Source organism: Eulemur rufifrons, chromosome 7 (genome assembly GCF_041146395.1).
Source record: "Eulemur rufifrons isolate Redbay chromosome 7, OSU_ERuf_1, whole genome shotgun sequence".
Lineage (NCBI taxonomy): Eukaryota > Metazoa > Chordata > Mammalia > Primates > Lemuridae > Eulemur > Eulemur rufifrons.
Window position 1 is genome coordinate 201,392,646 of NC_090989.1, and position 19,958 is coordinate 201,412,603.

Here is a 19,958-nt window from a genome sequence, read left to right on the forward strand (position 1 = left end):
TCAGGATAAACAAAAAGTTTATAGCTAAAAAAAAATCCACATGTGGGTTTTGGGAATAAAAGCTGCTCTATTATTTCCAGAACATGTCCAGGCTAAACAAAGATGCCAGCATTTCAATGTGCTCAGGGCAGATGGCTCTCCTCACAGCAGCCAGGTCCACAGTTGTGGCGACCAGCCTCACAGCCAATGTCTCCCACCACAGAGCACCCCTCCCACGGCCCCTTCTGGTCCCTGCAGCATCTGTAGACACAGAGCAGGGGCCTGAGGCAGTTCTCAGACCACATGGAAGATCCTCGCTGATTCCTCAGACAACAATGAAGGCCCTGAGTTCCCACCGGAGGAGCAGCTCAGCGTCTGATCAAATCATTAATCTCAGTGAGACAGTCTGTGCCTCAGCCACGGAGGACTCAGCGTGGCCAATAGCCAGCATGTCCCTCCACTTGGCTTTTCTTTGCAGTTTCCCAAATGAAAGGGTTTTTATTTAAGCCATGATGCTCATCATCATCTCTGTCCTCTCTATTTCCAAGGTGGCAGAATTGTGACTTCTGAAAAAGTCCCAAAGGGGCAGAACAGAGGAGACCTGCTAGAACCAGAATGCTGGGATCCTGCCCGTGGAGAGACCACACCTTCCCCGCCACACCCACGTCCTTCTGCCACCCACCCCAGTCCAGTCAATGGTCGGCTCCCAGCCTGCTGCGCCAGTGTCACTTGTGATTTTGTCATTTACCTAAACACGCTATAAAGTAATGAAAGGTAACGTACTAAAAAAAATTTAGTACTGAATTAGGTGAAGTGAAACAAAGAAAAGAGTAGGAAATGTAAAAATTCAAAAGTCCAAAACACAGATCATCTCACAAAAGTCCAAGTTCTTGCTTCATTTCAAAGAAAGCAAAAGTACAAAAGGCACAGATGCCACGTGTGTGAGAACGATCACCAGGAACTACACTGAGCTCCTCACTCTGGAAATGCCCCCACCCCACGGCACACATGGCTGGAGACCCAGAGCCACATGGGTCTTGGTTCCACACGGCGACGGACCTCCGCATTGCTGTCTGCCACAGCCCAGCCTGAGTCCACAGGCACCCAGGTGGAAAGACCTACGTTTCTTCCAGACAACTTTAAATTACTGATTTTATAATGAGTGTATCTGTGTTTTAAGTCAAAATAAAATGCTTACAGTAGCCATCCTCTTAAAAGTTTGACAATGTTGCTGAGAGTGGACGATACCATCTGCCCGACCAGGCAAGGACAGTGACAACCAGCTCCTGCACAAAGCAGTCACTTAAAAAGAACCAGAGGTAAAGCCCACAGAACTCCCCTCCTGGCCCTGTAACCTGAGCGCTGAGATGAGGGAGGCAGGCATGGTGTTGCCCTCAAAGGGATGAGGGGATGGCTGTTCAGAAGGACAAAGAGCCGCCAGCCTGTCTGTCCCCTCACCCCTCGAGTGCCGGGCCTAGTCTACACATCAGCATGTGAAGTTCAAACTGGAGTGGAGGCTGGCCCCCGGTGGTGGCCGGTAACAGGAGAATTTGGTCCACAGAAGCGAGGTGGACCTTCTAAACTTTCACGCTCCTCCCAGTACTTAAGAAGCAGCATCTGGAAGAACGAGAAGAGCAGCCTCTGCCCCATTCCCTGTCTCCTAAATGCTCCAGCTCCTGTGCAGATGGGCCCAGACCAAACTCACACCCACTAGGCAGGGCCAGGAACCGGGGTGTGTCTGTGCTGTCTCTGTCTTGAGATCTCATCAAGGGGCCTGGTTGTGTCTTGTCCCAGGACAAACAGGACGGAAACACTCTGCTTCGCCTAACTCGCTGACACATCCGTTCTTCTCTCACATGGTCTCACATGGCTCTGCCAATTTGGCCACCCTGAGGGGCACACAACCGCCTGGAATGTGCTCTGTGCCCACTTTCCCATTGCACCAGAGTCCAGCAACTGTCCTGTCAGGGCATGTTCACCTGGAGCAAAAGCAAGCACTGTTTCACTCTGGCAGGTGTCTTGATGCAGAGAAGATAGGCTAATAGGTGACCCTGTGGGCTGAGCCCTGTTCACTGTAGGTTCATTTACTGTGACCCATCGATCTGAGCATAAAACAGAGCCAAAGCCAGAGCCACAGTGCTCGCTGCTGAAGATGCTCCTGATCCTGTCCCCACCCTCAATGCAGTCCCCTCCCCACTGGGCCACCACCACTGGGATTCCCACATCTACCATGGCCAACAAGTGCCATGGCCACCGGAGCCCGCCCTCCCAGAGAGAGTTCTAAAATCTACAAGACCAGAGACACTCCCCCTCGGATAAGATGAGGCAAGGCCGCCAGGGTGGCAGCATTTCCAGCAGATCTCGCCAACTGGCCATCGGCACAGACATGCCCTGTATAAGAACTACACGAATCCTCCTAAAAGGGAAACCGTGACCTCCACAAACATCCCCAACACCACAACAGTGCCGAAAACCAGCCAGGAGCGAATCTTGCATCCTTGGCAGCCAGACAGGACCAAGAGGCCCGTCCAGGCCTCAGGGCTGCAGACCTGCTCAGAGAATAACCCAGGCACACACAATAGGTGGGCCTGGGCTGGCACCCCAGTCCTCCCACAGACCGAGACCAAGAAGCGGCAGAGCCCGGCACAGATAGCAATGCCAAGGGCCTCGCACAGCTTTTCTTCTAAACCCCGGCTTCTAAAATCCGGCTAAGCAGTTGGGGCCCTCCCTGGGTGTGGTAAGCAGCCCCTGGGCAACCAGTACTCATTCAAAGGTGCCCCAGAGGGCATAGAGCAAAGCCATCCCTCAGGCTCAGTGCTGCTGGATGCCACCCGAGAGCCCTTGCCAAGCAGGGGATCTCCAGGAGGGCTGGGTGGAGATGGGATCTGGTGGGGGTGTGTGCGGGGGTGGCAGCAGCTCACATGGACTCTCTGAACCTCATGCTTCTCAGCTAGGAAAGGGGAATTGCAGAATCTGTTCTGTTGCAGCGAAGGAGAAAAGCCCTTGGAGACTAAGTGTACCAGGGTTATCATTAAGCACAAAGTCCAAGAGATCACCAGGAAGTTGGTATTATTAATACAAAACAGGGCCATGAATTCAGACATGAATAAAAATCACTTACCCCACAATGAACATAGTTCTCCCCCAAAAATTCTTTCATGACATTTTTGCCAAAATCCACTATGTTCTGCAGGTGCTGAAATATCTCTTCTGAGGTCTGTGAGAGACGAGAACAGGACAGCCACAGTTGCAGGATCTCCCAGCAGAGCCCCCCTGGGACTCAGAAGGCCCCTCTTTTGCTGCCCTCCCGGATGCCACGTGACTTTGGAGGGTCACAGTCTGAGGCCCACACTCTTGCCTGCCCTCCTCCTCCCACAGCCCCACGTGCACCTTCTAAGGAATCTCTCACATCCAAAAGTTATCAGGTGTTTAGATTTTACTCTTTAGCCTCTAAATGCAGCATAAAATATTCTCTCAACAGCGGTTCCTAAAGAGTCAAAAAGCTGGTGGAACTGGGTGAGACAGGAAATCACTCCCATGTCCCTCAAACTGTCCCAAAGGTGAGAAGAGATTCCCAAAAAGGCTGGACTGGTGGGGTATCGCTGTGCCCTGTGGCTCTGCCTGTGTTCATGGGTTCTCATCCAGGGCAGGCCTGGAGGTGCCCAGCAGCTGACTCACACTCAGGAAGGTCCTAAGACTGAGGAGCCACCCTGCGCTCCATAGCCCCGGAGAATTCACCACCCGCATCCAGCTTTGCCCTGCACACTCGCAGCATGTGCAAGTGTCCAGTGGCTCGTGCAACAGGATCAGGTCAGAACGAAGTCCCACAGAAAATCCCAGAACACACCCAGTGGCCCAGTACAGCTGTGGTCACAGCTTCTGAAAAAAACACTCCCCAGGCAACAAAAGAATGACCACACACGTCTCCACTGATAAGCAGTGTGTCACATTCTGCCACGTACAGCAAGCTGCTGCCTGGGCAGAGAACCCCATCAGTCCACACAGGAGGACCTAGCAGGAGTTCCACAGATGCCAGGCCTCTGGAGATCTGAGCTCAGTGTGGACTGGGCTATGTGGTCACTGAATGGGGAGAAGAAGGGGACAGAAGAGGCTGGAGGCAGCCAGAGGGACACTGTTTCCACAGGACGTGTTCCACAGAAACAGAGCCACCCGTGCCCATGTCTCCTCCACACTGAGGCAGGAACTGCAGGATGCTGGGCCCTCTGTCTTCCTTTGCCTGCCTGCTACGTCCCCACACTTGCCACGGCCCCACCCAACAGCAGCACCCCAGCTCTGTCCCATGCCCCCCTCCCCTCTCTGTGAAACAAACCCTGTGCTGTACCGACATGCTCCATCAGGGTGGCCTGCCATCGCCATCTGCCGCTGTCCCCCAGCAAATGTCCCCTTTCCTTTCTCTCACCTCTACCCTCACATACCTCACAAGACAGTGACTTATCAATCTCACACCCTCGTCCCACGCCCACCTCCTGTTTTCCCTCGTCACAGCCACCTCAAACTTGATCTGCCTGCCCCCTACTGTGAGGCAACCACCCCCGAGAGGCACCCAGGTCGGCCACGTGTGCCCCCTCACAGGATCTGCACACATAAGATAGGGAGAAGGGAAGGGCTGTGGACACAGGAAGCCTCACAGCTAGGTATTTGCCCCTGACCAAGGGAGATTTGTATAGAAAGCCGCGACCTGCTGGCCAAGAACACGGCAGCGACGGTTTCCTGCAGGCAGGCCACAGTACCTGCGTGGATGACTCAGTGAAGAGAAACCTAACGAGCCATCTGACCTCGCCTGCTGCAACTTTTAACACAGATTGTCTATCATAGTATTGCAGATGCTATTTTCACAGATACAACTGCACAGAGAGGGAAACTGAGGCAGCAGGTGCCTTGGCAAGGCAAAGCTGAGACCTGGTCCTGGGGTCCTCTCCACAAGCGGGGCCCTCAGAACAGGACCTGCACACTGCGCCAGGGTGGCTCCTGGCTCAGTGCTAAATGGACCTGCCACAGTGATACATAGTGACACCATGGGCCAAAGTGCTGAGGCCCCCCAGGTTTTATGTCAGGAATGATGGACACACTACTTTCTGCACTAAATGCATGTGTCATATTTAAATTTTTACAATTAGCATTAATACTGCTGCATCAGAAAAAAAAATCAAAGTTTTCTTAAGTAAATGTTGTGAATGACCAGGTGGCAAACTCACCAATCTTACCTTCTTCCTATTTGGAGGGAACTTCAGAAAACGCAGCACAACACAGCGCTATTGGAAGACAAAACAAAGTCTGATTAGTACTGGCCCAAGCTCGGGCACAGGGGTCTGTGGCCATGGAGAAGGAGCTGGGACACCCTGGGGAGTCCCGCCCTCAGCAGACAAAGCCCACAGCAAGAAGGCTCGGAAGCCCCCAGGAAGAGGAGGCCAAGGCTGGGCCACATCGAGGCGTGCTGGGCGACAGCGCAACCAGGAAAGTCTGCAGTCTTTGAGCCACCGGGACACTCCCAGGAATTTATCTTAAGGAAATAATGAAGGAAGCATAAAAGACTGTAGCTACTTTGTATAAAAGCACAGTTTAAATCCAAACAAAATGGAAACAACCCTAATGTCCAATAATAGTGAGATGCTTAAATACAGCAGGACACATTTCAAACCATGGAATACCATGCAGTCATTTACAAGAAAATTAGGAAGATCACTATTTCAGACACAGATGTGCAGTCATCATATATTGCTCAACGAAAAAGGTTACAGAATAGGGCTTGTAGAATAAGCCCATTTTCATAAAAAGAAAAAATACACAACACACACACATACACACACACACATATGGGCATAATTCCATTTACATAAAGTCCAAAACAGGTAAGACTGAGCCCTTGTGCCCGTCCCAGGACATGCAGCGACAGTCCCCAAGGAAGGTTCTAAAAGAGACTGGTCTTGGGATTATGGGTCCACTTACATTGTGAGAATTAAGCTACACTCTTATTATCTGAACACTTTTCTGTAGGTATGTTACACTTAAAGTTTTGAAATAAAAATTTTGAAGTGCACTATCTGTTTATATGAAAAAACCTGAAAAGACATTCAGTACAAGTTTAACAACATCTCCAGGTAGCAACAATTATAATAATTTTTAAATTTCTGCTTATTTTGAATATTCCAATTTAATGGTCAAAAAAATACATTGTAATAACATATATTATATGTGGGAAGGAGAATGTGCCTGGTAGGGGCTCCATCCCTTGCAAGGGTGCAGGACAGATGCTGTCAGGAGCCATGGGGCCACTGGACAAAACCTCGGCAGGGGTGGAAGGAAGCAGGACACATTGGAGAGGGCTTAGAACGTGCTAGACTAAAAGATGCCTAAGGAGCAACAAAGGCCCTGCAGAAACCAAATCACTCTCCTCTGCCAACTCCACACGGTACCCCCCAGACAATGCACACTACTCCTCTTAAAACCCAACTGGCCCAGTATGGGCCTCCCGGGCCCTGGCCCCCTCTTACTGAGTTCCAGTTCCCAGTCGGCGCTGTGTACCTGGTTCACTGCTCATCTGCTGGATAGCTGTCCCCTCCTTGAGCCCCAAGCCTAGACTTGCAGAAGCCATGGTCAATGCCAAGCATGCTGCTGCTGTCCCCTCCCCAAGTCCAAGGTGGGCATCGACAATCACTCATGGGAATCAACTGGGTAAGGACCTTTTTAACAGAACTATAATTCCATCAACATTCGAGGAAAGACAGAAGCTGATCTGCAGAAATACTAATTCTAAACAATTTCCCAGAAACTTACCCTCCTAAAAGTACATCCACTCCTCCCCTGGACCTGATGGTGCTGTTCTGCTCAAGAGTGTGCCCAATCAGTTCCTCCAACAGTGAGGCACCCAATACAGTACACCTCTCCTCTGACAGCTGGCGGGCTGTCAGCAACTTGCTACCAACAATGTGTAAGTGCGATTGAGGGAAATTAACTAGTTTACCAGGGTAAGTCTGTCATGTTTGAAATAAGCACAATGATTTCTGTCATGATGTTTGAAAAAAAATGAAATAAGAGCAATGAGAAAACATACTAAATCCCTGATCAGCACAGACCGACCCATGCTGCCATGGAACAAGCTCTCGCTCCGTCCCCCATGCAGGACAAATGCCCCCAGCCGCAGGAGCCATGCCTACTCACCGCCAGCTTCTCCTAATAGAGTCCTACGGCATACAGAGGAAAGCAAGGTCTCTCTTGATTTTCCAAGGAACTGACTATCAGCTGCACAACAGACCTCTGTGGCTAAGCAGTCCTGAGCAGGGTGATGCCAGGACAATACTCACGAGCTTTCTCATAGCAGGAATTTCCCACTGTAGCCTCAGAGGAAGGAGTTCTGTGGGCCCATGAAAAGAAATACCAACTATAGGAACATAGGAACCCCCCTCACCTGGCAGCGTTCCCTGCTAATACATTCTCAGATTTCCAAAGTTCCATGTCACTGTGTTCCTAGTAAAGGCAGGAAAAACTGGACTTTTCTTTTTATTTACAAATAGAAATTACAGATTTCCTTCAATTATTACACATAAAAAACCCATTAACATCAAGTATTAGTTAATTCAGAAAGCCATTGTCTGGTCTATCTAGAAGAAAATTTTGAAAAACCAAATTGTACAGGGCACTATACAAAGAAAAATCATATGCGGGTCCCAGGAGAAAAAGACATCAGAGCCAAAGTAACCGCAGGGCTTAGTCCTCACTCCTTCTTGCCAATAATAAATAACATCACAATAATAAATAACATGTTCCCATTAGTACTTACAAGATCAATAATAATAATTATTGCAGGTAATAACAATAACCAGCAGGTGCTGAGCACCGGCATGTCAGGCCCCAGGCTACACCCCTAAGTTTCATCATCTCCACTCACCTCTCCCTCCAGGGTGGGCAACTCGAGTCCCAGTTTACAGAATGAGGAAAGTGAGGCTGTATGAGGACAGATCAGGTCTCAGAGAATCAGCTCCTGCCTTGCTGGCCGGCCGAACCTCGGCCTAGAGACAAGCCTGAGATCAAGGCCTTAACCCCAAAGGTCAGAGCTGCAAGGAGGGCCTGGGCCCTAGGGAGGCTCCATGTCTTTCCAAGTGTTAGTCTCCTTGATCCTGCTGAGTCGCCCATCAGGGGCTGGGGGCGCTGGCTGGAGAGCTGCCCCCAACGGAGGGTGCGGGCACAGACCTCTCTAGGCCTCGGCAGCAAAGCCCAAAGAGGCCCAGCAGCTCTGCCCTCCCAGCCCTACCTTCTCATGTCCATCAGTGGCTCAGCCTCCCTACTGTCACTCACAGGAAATCTCCTGCTTTCCCTTCCCATTAGGGACCTAGAACCTCGACCAGCTGAGAAAGTCTGAATGTAGAGATATGTCCATTTCAAGGAAAACTGCTTTCTCCACCCACCCATTTGCCATCCAAAAACTGTCACCAGAAACCCACCAACCTACCCCCAGGGGAACTGAAGTATCGGCTTTAAAGGCCAATTTTAATCAATACCAATGCTCAGACACACTTGGCTCGTCTACCCTGTACAACCAGTGCCAACTGCTCCATGTGAGGAGCCCAACCAGGCTGGGCTGGCTGAGGTGGGTGGGCCCTGGGAGTGCCAGGCAGAGGGCTTCAGAGACACGCAGGCCACAGGGCCCCACAACACCCATGCAGGTGGATGATAGCGAACAGGTGAAAAATCAACCCTGTACCAGGTCTCATTAGCAGAAAGACACAATGAGTCCAAGAGGCACCCAGGTTGGAGAAGCAGGATGGACACAGCCACCCGGGGAATTCTCACAAAGGAGCCCACCCCACAGGCTCCAAGCTCCTGCCAGCTCACCAGGTCTTAACCAGTTCTGGAGGAAATGATTCTTCCTTTTAAACCAAGTATCAGAAACCAGATGTCTAAAATTTACCTTCTTCTTAATGTCTAGGATAAAATGCTAAAAGTGAAAAAAAGGGGTAAGTTTAGAGGAGAGGAACCTCCCTTGGTAGTCTAGTGGCTAAGATTAAAATCTGGTGTTTTTTTTTTAGATTAAATTAACAATAAAATGAAGGGAGGAACTTGACATTTCTGCAGTCTGAGGGCCGGGGCGTTTCTTAACAAGAGCGGACACTTAAGCAAGGCCTTAGCCACACCTTTTTGTCTTGGTAATAGGGAAGCTCACACCTTGGAAAACTAGTTGAGAATTAAGGGTTTTAACAAGGTGAAAAAGCCAACCAACAAGAAGAACAAAAGGAATGACACACACACACACACACACACACGCACTAAATAACTTCAAAATGTAAAAAGTGAACGGACACAACTTGTCACTTAAAAAAGTAGCAAAAAACATTTCAATAAAAATTGCTCAGGGCTTGAGAGGGTCTTGGGCTGCAGCAGGAGGGGAGATGGCACAGCTACGTGGAAAGCAGTTTGTGATATGTGCCAAGGGGCCTGATCCACCCAAGAACGCAGCCAGAAGTGCGAAGACTCAGGTACAAAAACATTCGGCAAAGTCCAACCACATGGATATCCTACAATACAAGACTGGAAAGACCCTGACCACCCTTACCTAGATGTGTGTGAAGGATTTTCTACATGTTTGTGCTGTAAGGTTAAGTGAAAAAAGCCCAGAACAGAAGAAACACATAGTACTCTTAACTACCCGATAAAAGCATATATAATCAAGTGCCACATAACGATGTTCCACTCAAAGATGGACTGCATATATGACAGTAGTCCCAGAAGATTATAACACCGTATTTTTACTGCACTTTTTCTATGTTTAGATACACAAATACTTCCCATTGTGTTACAACTGCCTACAGTAGTCAGTGCAGTAACACGTGATACAGGTTTGTAGCCTAGCAGCAACAGGCTACAACACACAGCCTAAGTATGTAGTAGGCTCTACCATTTAGATTTGATGTTTGCACAACATGAAATCACCTAACGACACACTTCTCAAAATGCATCCCCATTGTTAAGCAATACTTGACTATAATTAGAAAAATACTAGAAGAAAGTGCACCAAAGTATTAACAAAAGTTATTTTCTTAATGGGGAAATATTTGGTGTTTTTAACTTCCTTGCTTCTAATATTGTATATTTTCTGGGCAGAGGTAAGAAGCAATAATTGGTATTAAATAAAAAGCCACAAAGAAACAAGAATTTAAAAGGACACCTGCCAATGTGAAGGCCAAGGGAGGGACCTTATGGGTGGAATTAAGGCTACCAACTAGAGAACCTATCAGGAAAGAAGAGGAGGACTTGCCTGCCACCCACAGGGCACTCATGTTGGGGAGGAGGGGGTGTCACCCACTAAAGCAGTTGTCCCAGAGACTCCTGTCAAAGAATAGGGGCCGAAGTCAATTCTTCCATCAGGGTGAGGAGACAAACCAGGAAGGGGGCCCCCAAAAGACCCCTGAAAAGTGACATCAAGCAACTTTCATGGGAAGGGAAGACACAAAAACAGAACAGCAGCAGGTATCATCCCTCAGGATGCTGCCCAGCCTTCTAGAAGCTGCACTCAACTCTGGCTTCTCCAGAATGGTGAAGATGACTCCCAGGCAGGAGCCATAGGGGATCCCAAACATCCTGTCTCATGAGGCCACCCTCCCTACAGATCCTCCTCATCCCCAGCCTGCTCTGCCCTAGCCAGACAAGGAGGCCACTCAGGCTCTGTCAGTCACCAGGGGCAGGAGGTAACCAAGTCGCTGACCTCTGGTGGCACAACCAGAAATGCATCTCCAGGACCTGCAGGACTGAAGAGGGGATAAGAAGCAGGGCTTATGGTGCTGGGCTCTGGCAGGAGGCATTCCCAATGGTGCAGCCTGGCTTCAGGGGGAAGTTACAGCCTCAGACAGACTACAAAGCTGATTCAATGGAGGATGAAGATGTGACGTCGGAAGATGCCTGTGGAGGAAGGGAGTCCAGTACACTGCAGGTAAAAAAACCAAGGAGGCCAGACAGGAGTGGGCACAGCAGGTACCGGCTCTTGTCCAACCTAGGCAAGTCACATCCTTCCTAAGCTTCTGCAGCTCTATCTCAACCTCACAGCATCTGGCACAGGACTGAAGTTGGGCAGAGGTATGGGGGGCCAGGCACACTGGAGCACGACTGGGATAGTGCCGTGATCCCTACAGCCATGAAAAGCCTGACCACATGTAAAGAGGAAGCAGGCCTGCATGGAAGCCCAAAGTGAGAGCCACAGGGAAGTGCGTGCAAACCTGGGGCCCTCCGGTTGTCCTGGCTGCATGACACCCGCAAGGCACTAGTGGCCAGGCCCCAAGTGCAGCCTTGCTCTCTGAAGACATAGAAACACTTGCCTCATCTTCCTGGATCATAGCTCTCAGGGGACAGAGGAAGTCACGGGAAGGTGTTGCTCTGACTGAATTCTGACCAAGGAAGAGGAAGCATCAGAAGACATTAAAGTAGAGGGAGGTGAGCCAGCCCCAAACCAACAAACACCCGCATGTTAGGGAGGCACCATCACAAGGCTGAAATCACCAAACGGCATGCAGTTTAGAAATAAACAAATCCTAACCATACAACTGCAGGTATAAATAAAGAAATCAATAAAGTGGGAGCAATATGCAGGGCTCTCCAATGAGCTCAGATATGACAAGAAAGAAACTCACCAAGAAAGAAGCCACATCAGCTATAGCAGCCTATAAAAATACCATTAAATATCTCATATGCAGAATAGGTCACTGGTTTTTTAAAAATGCTAACAGCAACAGAAAGTTAAGACTATTTCAACTAGGTCCAGGTAAAAAAAAAAAGAAGAAGGGAGTGGCCCAGGGCTTAGGCATATGCCATATGGTTAGAAAAAAAGCAGAGAACAGAAATTCTCATGTGTGTCCAGCACCTGCAGTAGGAAGTGTGACTGACGCTAACAGTCCTACAAGATGAGACAGTTGCTTTCCACTTGAACTACTGTAAGTCATTCTGTAATGGATATCTGTGTCTGTAAGGTCTTTATTTACATTTCTAATTACCTTCTTAGAATAGAATACTAGAACAGAAATTAGTAGATCAAAGAGTATGAACTTTTAAAAAATTAATGCTTTTCCTGATTATAACATTGTAATTCATTGAAGGAAATTTAGAAAATGCTAAAAACAAAAAAAGGTAAAAATAATTCATGACACTGTCACAAAGTCATAACCACTTGTAACATTTTGATGTATTTTCTCCCAATCAATTTGTAATTACACTCACAGTACACATCTTTTATAATCTGCTTTTTCCATTTAACATTGCAAATATTTCTCCATATTAAATGAGATATAACATAATTTACTTAATCCAACCACTATGAAATAATCAGCAATTTATTAAAATGCTGATATAAAAAATAATGCTGTATTTTTAAGAAAGGAAAAAAAAAGATGATCTACAAACCAGAAATCCTAAAACACAAGATGAGAAGAGAAACAGTGAGATGGCCGGGCATGGTGACTCCTGAATACTTAACCTTCACACCTCCTAGGCCCAGACAAATACCCCAGGCACCAAAAAGATACCAGACAAACACCAAAATACCCCAGACACCAAACAGGCACCAAAACAATTTATAGAAATGATCTGAAGCTCTCAGACTCTCAGAAAGGTTACAAAACCAGAATGACTGGAAATGAGCAGCTTTCTTCATACTTTTCATAAATGCTTTTTGTTGGCAGGTCAGTTAAACGGCAAAGTCTTTCATGTTACCTCTGTCAATAGGAAGGAAAATGTCACAGCAGTTTAGGGTCATGACAAGAGTGAGCCACTGTCCACCCCTGCACCCAAAGGCCGAGGTGGTCCTTAGGGGGCTCAGTGCCCCAGGCAAGGGCACGACTCAGATCCGAAGACACCTAAGAGATGGAACAACAAACAAGACTTAAAGTGACCTTCACAGGACAGGATGCTGAGCCAAAACCAACAAGCCAAAGGTGAAGGAGGCAAGTCCAGATGCCACACGGGAGAAAAATCCAACACTTGGGGCTCGACACCTAGTGGGAGATGTGCCAGGCAGAGGGTCTGTACCATGCAGGGCAGAGAACACAGCGGGCACTGGCGCCTGGGAAATGGTCAAGTGCACAGCTGTCCCAAACAATAACAGAATGGGGCCTGACGGGCAAAATCTGAATCATCCAGGGCCATGTGGGCAGCCTTTGAGTGAAGGGGCTGATCATGATTTGTCAGCAACATAGTTAAAATGCCTCTCTATGGGATGGCCTGCCATTAACCGTTCTGCCTACCCTGAACACACCCCCAACCCCCTACAGCCCACACTTAGCTCCTCCACCCCCAGGCCCCATTTTCTACAAGTCCTGTACTCTACAGAAGGCACACAGAACTCTCATTCCATGTTTTCACACCACAAAAGGAGCATCACCGTGTTTCTTCTACTGCTGACAGCGAAAGACCATGCAGCTCTCCTCATCTAGACCCCTAGCTCCCACAAGATGGGCTTCAGGGCAGCTGTCTGAACATGCACTGTGTTCTCATACTGCAGAGAAGGAAAGGACAGACACAGGACCATTCAATTCTAGGGGCAGCTGATTCCCTCTCATGGAAAGTGACCCTTTCTTATCTGGAAAAACTTGGCAAAGACCTCCCTCTCTCTTGAACTGCATGAAGTGGATCTGAGAAGTTGAGCAGAGAAGCAGGGTGTACCTGTTCCCACAACTGGCTCCAGAAGGGAGGGAGGCTGTGCACATGCTCAGCATCCACAGAAGCAGGGACTCCTCCTGTTCTCCCTAATTTGCCTTCTCTCTACCCCACTGACACACACCCTCCCCTCAGGCACAACAGGCCCTGAAAAACTGCCTCCCAGGGCTCACTCTCTCCTCCTAGGTCCTCAGACAGAGTAAACATGCCACGGGACACAGCAGGCAGGCCAGGCTCAAGGCCAAGGCCCAGGCCAAGCACAAGGACTTCTCTGGGCTGCTCAACACCCAGCATGGTCCAGTTTACATACATCAGGCAAACTCGGTGGGAAAATATTTTTTTATGAGACTATTTACAGTGATAATCTTCAATTTCAAATGATGAGCTAAAAACCACCACCAAATAGAAATGAGCATAGTAAAGCAAATTTAGATTAAAAATAAAGAACAAATAGCATAGGCCCACAGCAGTCTAATGACTGTGATGCAATCCTAACAATGGGATCTGTGCAACAGGGCAGGGCCAGGCTGCCTTGGAGATGCCTGCTCAAGGAAGGTGGTGGACATAGGCTTGCCGGGGACAGTAGAGAAGGGATCCAAGTGCCAGAGGTGACTGCACCAAAGCCTCTACTCTTCAAAGCCTGCATGTCCTTTTGCTTTCAGTCTGGAAATTGCTCCTTCATCTGCAACTACTTTTGAAACTTAATATATCAGCCCCCGTGAAAAGAAGCCTTCTAAAATGCAGAGATACAACATCCAGTCTTACTAAGGAATTGGAAGATGAGTACTTGTTTTAGAAAAGGATTCAGGGGAACAGCACAGTAACCGGAAAACAAAAGAGACTCAGACTGGACTATCCCTCACTTTGCCCAACCTTAGACTACACAAGAGAAGGGCAACTTCAGGTTAGCCTTGTCCATTACTAATTCATCTAAAGATCTTAAGCATGCTCTAACACCCTCCCTGCTTGACACCTATCCCTGCCTCCCTCTCACCCTCCTCCAGCACACCACATTCCTGCGTGGTTGTATCAGATAGCAAAATGTCAAAGATCTGGGCCCTCACACAAATCCACACACTTCTCCTCTTCGTGGATTCACCTTGGGAGTCCTTAGTGCAGTTCCCGAAACTCTCACCTTCACTGAATTGAGAAAGGGTTTGAAACCCTTCAAATTAATTGAGGGGGAGAACCTGTGGGCGATGTCCCGTTATTAACAGCAGCAGCATGAAGAACAGCAATTCCTTGGTCTCACGAGGCTGAATTCCCTCTGTGCTGGGATCAACAGCACTCTGGGCGCTTTGCTTCTTCCTCCAGTGCTGCCCAAGCGGCTAAATCTCCGCCCCACTGCGGCCTGGCAGTCGGGCGGGCACCGCGTGAGGCTGCGCGTGGCACCGACGGGGCAGGGAAGGGGACGCTGGAGGGACAAGGGACCGACCGAGGGGAAGGGGAGTACTGGGCAAACGGGGAAGAGACCCCAGAAAGAAAGGTAATACTGGGGGAATAGGGGACTGACTCAGGGGCTGCTGGAGGGTACCGGAGGGAGACCGACCAGGGAGGAGGTAGGTACTGGGAGAGACGCGGAACCGACCCCGGGGGGATACTGGGAGGAACGGGGAGCCCTCGCCGTCGGGGTGAGGTCCCGGACCCGTGCCTCCCGTCCGCCGCTCACCTGCGCGTGGGCCACCACCAGGCTCTTGTTGCCTTCGCCGTGGTACCCCCATTCATTCTCGTCCATCTTCCCCTCGTCCATGCCCCAGCGCGGCCCTGGAGCCTCGCGGGCCGGGACGCGGGGAGGAGAGCTGGGGGCCACCCGTCTCGCTGGGCACCAACCGCGGCCGTCGTGGGAGGAGCGCCTGTCAGCTGCTGCCCCCGCTAGACCCGGCCGCCGCGACTCGGAGGCGCGGGCTGCCGGAAGCCACGCCCCCGGCGGCTGCCATGGCCGAGCCGGGCAACTTCCGGGTTCGCGCCTACTTTCCATACACGGAAAGCGTTGGCGGATAGGTCGGCGGCCATCTTAGGTGCTGGCGGATGACTCATTTCCGGAGCGCGGTCTTGGGAACCGGAAAAGAGGCTTCCGGCTTGGGTGCCGGATGTGAAGCTGGCGGGAGGAGGTGGCGGCTGTTTGGCGCCCGGCTGTGACCTGGTGTGTCTGGGCTTCCGGGGTGCCCTGTACGCGGGACGCTAAGTCGTAGGACCCGAGCAATGCGCTTGGCGTCTCTGAGCCTCGGCTTGCGCTTCTATAGAATGGGATGTTACCCATCGTATGCTCATAGGGTTTCCTGATGCAGAGTCCCAAGAGGTAGAAAACATTGTCCACACTTCCCACGCGAGGAAATGTGGTTCGGCGAGGCGAGTGGACTCCCCAGTGCGGCTTTTGCCTGAGAACCTCGAGGTTCTCAACATAAGTTTTAGAGGGGACAAACATTCAAACCATGGCACCTACCCTCCACCCACCTCTCTTCTCTGGCTTTCACACTCCAGGAAAATCCAGGGCTGAAGGGTGACAGTGCCACAGCATGACTGGGGATCCCAGCTCCCCCCAAATGAGGAGATCCCAGGACATCATCATCATCTTTGACTTAGATAAGACAAAAAATGTATAATATATCAGAGGAAAGATTGATCTTTGTTTACATTATAATTAAAATCTTGAGGTAGCCAGAATAGTCAAATTCATAGTAGAATAATGGTTGCCAGAGGCTTGGGGGAGGAAGGAATGGAGAGTTAGTATTTAATAGATTTAGAGTTTCAGTCTTGCAAGATAAGGAAAGGTCTGGAGATGGATGGTGGTGATGGTTGCACAATATTGTGAATGTACACAATGGTACCAAATAGTACACTTAAAACTGGTTAAAATGGTAAATTTTATGTTATGAATATTGTATCACAATAAAAAGAAATTAAAATCTCTGCACAACAAAATCCACATAACTAAAATGCACATAATTGACAAAAAAAGATAGCAAGTTGATACCTAAATTATCAAAGGTATAGTGTGCAGCCACTACAAAGAACATAATGATCTTCAAGATACATTATTAAGTGAACAAGGTAAAGTGTAGGACACTGTGACTATTATGTTACCATTTGTATAAAAATATACAACATACATATATAAGCAGGCAAATGTTTCTATGCATAGAATATCTCTGGAAGGATACACAAGAAATTGGTAACAGTTACACACCAGGAGTAGAATGGGGCAATGCAAAAAAAAAATACAATTTGCTGTCCTCTATAGCCTTTTTTCCTTTTTGAATTTTATGCATACATATATACATATTTTACCTATTAAAGATCAATATAAGAAGACAGCTGGTTTCCAGTCCAGTGTTTAAAGAGCTTGGAAGTGGCCACTCTGTCCTAATAATAAGTAAACAGCTAAACAAACTTCAAATCAATGACTCATCTTAGTTCCTTCAGAGAAGTGAGGTCACAGGGCAAACTTCTGAATTGAAGAGACAAAGAGGCAGATACAGAGAGTCATTACTTACCAGAAACCCATGAGCAGAAACTTCCAAGAGAACCAGCACCAGGGTAGGAAAACCTAAACTATAACAAATTGCTAGAGGCTCAGTGTGGACAAGTCTGAGAGTTAAGCACTCTAATCATGGTTACCTAGTCATAAGAGAAATGTCCGACACTTTTCTGAGTTTCATTTCCAAGAGCTCAACCAGGTTCTCATATTCACTATTAGAGAAAAATCACCTCATACTTGTGGGAGGAGGAGTGGAAAAGTAGCCATTTTGAAATATACCAGAGTACTCTGTTTAAATGCTAGAAATCAAAAACACTGTAACAGACATAAAGAATACCTTTAATGGGCTCATTAGTAGACTGGACAGGGCTGAGCAAAGAATATCTTCCTTGAGAATAGAAACTGCTAAAACTGAAGAGCAAGAGAATAAAGACTGGACAAAAAAAGAACAGAATACCCAAGGACTATAGGACAACTACAAAAAGTGGAACATATGTATAATGAAAATAGTAGAAGGAGGAGAAAGACAAGACAGGAGAAATATTTGAACCAATAATGCCTGAGAATTTCCCCAGATTAATGTCAGACACCCAACCAGAGATCCAGGAACTTGAGAGAACACTAAGCAGGATAAATGTAAAAAAAAAAAAAAAAAAAAAAAAAAAACCAGCAATAACAAAAATACATCTAGGCATATCATATTCAAACTGCCAAAAATGATAAAGAACGAACCTTGAAAAAAGACTATAGAGGGAAAAAAAAAAAAAAAACCTTACCTAGAGAGGAGTAAAAGGAGGAAAAAAAAAACCACTCCTCACAAACCATGCAACCAAGTAGAGAGTGGAGTGAAAAACATACAGGGTTGAGAGAAAAAAAAACACCAACCTAGAATTCTGTATCCTGTGAAATTATCCTTCACCAGTGTTGGAGACCCAGAGGATTCTGGAAAGATGGTAGAGTACGAAGTACCAGGAATCTGTCTCCCCATATAGACAACAATTGCACTAGCAGAATCTGTCTGATGTAACTATTTTGGAACTCTAGAGGCTATTGAAGGCTTGAAACATCCAGGGGAAGGCTTAGATGGTAAATTGCAGTTAATTTTGGTCAATTTCAGCTCTTAGCACAACAGCAGCTACTCATTTCCCACCCTGCAACCTCATAGCAGGGAGCCAAGAATTTATTCCAAGAGTAGCTTGTATAGCTGAAAACTTTACAAATTTGATGAAAGACTTGAATATAAACATCCAAGAAGCACAAAGAACTCCAAGTAGGGTGAAATCAGAGACCTACAGAGACACGTTATTATCAAACTATCAAAAGCCAGTGACAAAGAGAATCTTGAAAGCAGCAAGGGAGAAATAACTCACTACATACAAGGGACATACAATAAAATTGTCAGCAGATTTCTCATCATAGACTTTGGCGGTCAGAAGGCAGAGGCTCGTGTTTTCAAAGTGCTAAAAGAAAAAACCCAAGAACCCAATATGCAGCAAAATTATCCTTCAAAAACAAGCAGGAAATTAAGACATTCTCACATTAAAAAAAAAAAAAAGGTGAGGGTGAGGTAGTTCATTACTACAGGACCTGCCCTACAAGAAACACTCAAGGGAGTGCTGCAGGGTGAAATGAAACGGAACTAGACAGTAACCAGCAACTTGAAGCCATATGAAGAAATAAAGAGAGGAGGAGGAGGCAAAATGGCTGACTACAGACATCAGTCACCAGATCGTCTCAGAAAGAAGGAAAAATTTTAGATGGAAAAAGTATAGCCCAGGTATAAGTCCGAGGGAAAAGTGCTAGAACCTACTGGAGATTCCATGAGAAGAAGTTGCGGAGCAGAACAAGAAGGAGCAAGAGTTTGGCAGAGATCAACCCCCAAGGAATTTGGAGCCCCATGGAAAGGGTAGGTGAAAGTGTTTGTTTTTCCTCCCCACACCTCTGGCAGACTGCAAACTCCTTAGCTGTTGGAGAGCTTCTCCACCTTCACGAGCCCAGAGGCTCCTGCTGCCAGTGAACTGGGGGCTTCTTGAGAGAAAAGCGCTGGGCCACCAGCACCCTCGGGGTTGCTTCCCTCACAACAGACCTGAGCTGAGGCAGCAGGTGCCACATTGTTTTTCCACCCATTGTGTGCCTTTGCCCTCCCCAGGGAGCTTCAGCCCTTCAGTTTTCTTGTCACTGGGCCCCACACAAACATTTCCCAACCCCTGCCCTAACTGTGGTGACCACAGGGGGCCCGTGGGTCCTGGGGGAACTATGTGATCCCAGACCTTGAACATTCAATCCCTGAAGGGCTGCCTTCAGGGGAGAAGAGAGTGCAGCAAGCCAGGAGAGCCCCTCAGGACAAAGGGGAACAGAGTGCCAACTCTCCTCCATTCAGACTTCTCCTTCTCCTCCCTTCCTCCACCCACAGCTGTCAATGCAGCCGTGGCAGTTCCCACATGAATTGGCATAGATGCCCCAAGAAATGACAGAGCTGGAGCTCTCAGGAGTGCTGCTTCTGCTCTGTTGGCATGCCCACCACTCTGAGCATAGAGAGTGGGGATCGCCCCTTTCCTCTTAAAGACCTGCAGCAGACCAAGGGGTACTCAGACTGTGAGCTCCCTGCCTGCTGGCCCTCCCCAGTGCTACCTGCCTGGCTGCTCCAACAAAGCAGGGCATACCTCGAAGAGGAGGGACAATAAGGCTACTTGAGCACACCACAGGCAGCTAGGGACCAGCATGCTTCTCCCTGACATGTTCAGGGATTGAACTTGGGGAATCAGAGGACATGCCTGTATGCTGGATCCTGTACCCCCAGGACTCAACATGTTGCTTGGAGGCATAGAGTGGAGATTTGTGAACTAAT

At 48.3% G+C, this 19,958-nt stretch overlaps 1 protein-coding gene across 1 annotated transcript in view; it reads right to left on the bottom strand.

Moving 5' to 3' along the window:
- IPPK (inositol-pentakisphosphate 2-kinase) overlaps positions 1 to 15,486 on the bottom strand; it is a 50,986-nt gene extending 35,500 nt beyond the window's left edge. The window contains exons 1-3 of the mRNA XM_069476277.1: positions 15,302 to 15,486; positions 5,205 to 5,252; positions 3,101 to 3,196 (exon numbers count right to left, since the gene is read on the bottom strand). Coding sequence (XP_069332378.1) covers positions 3,101 to 3,196; positions 5,205 to 5,252; positions 15,302 to 15,382 — 225 coding nt within the window. The 5' untranslated portion in view covers positions 15,383 to 15,486. The remainder of the gene's footprint in view (positions 1 to 3,100; positions 3,197 to 5,204; positions 5,253 to 15,301) is intronic.
- Positions 15,487 to 19,958: the final 4,472 nt, after the last annotated feature.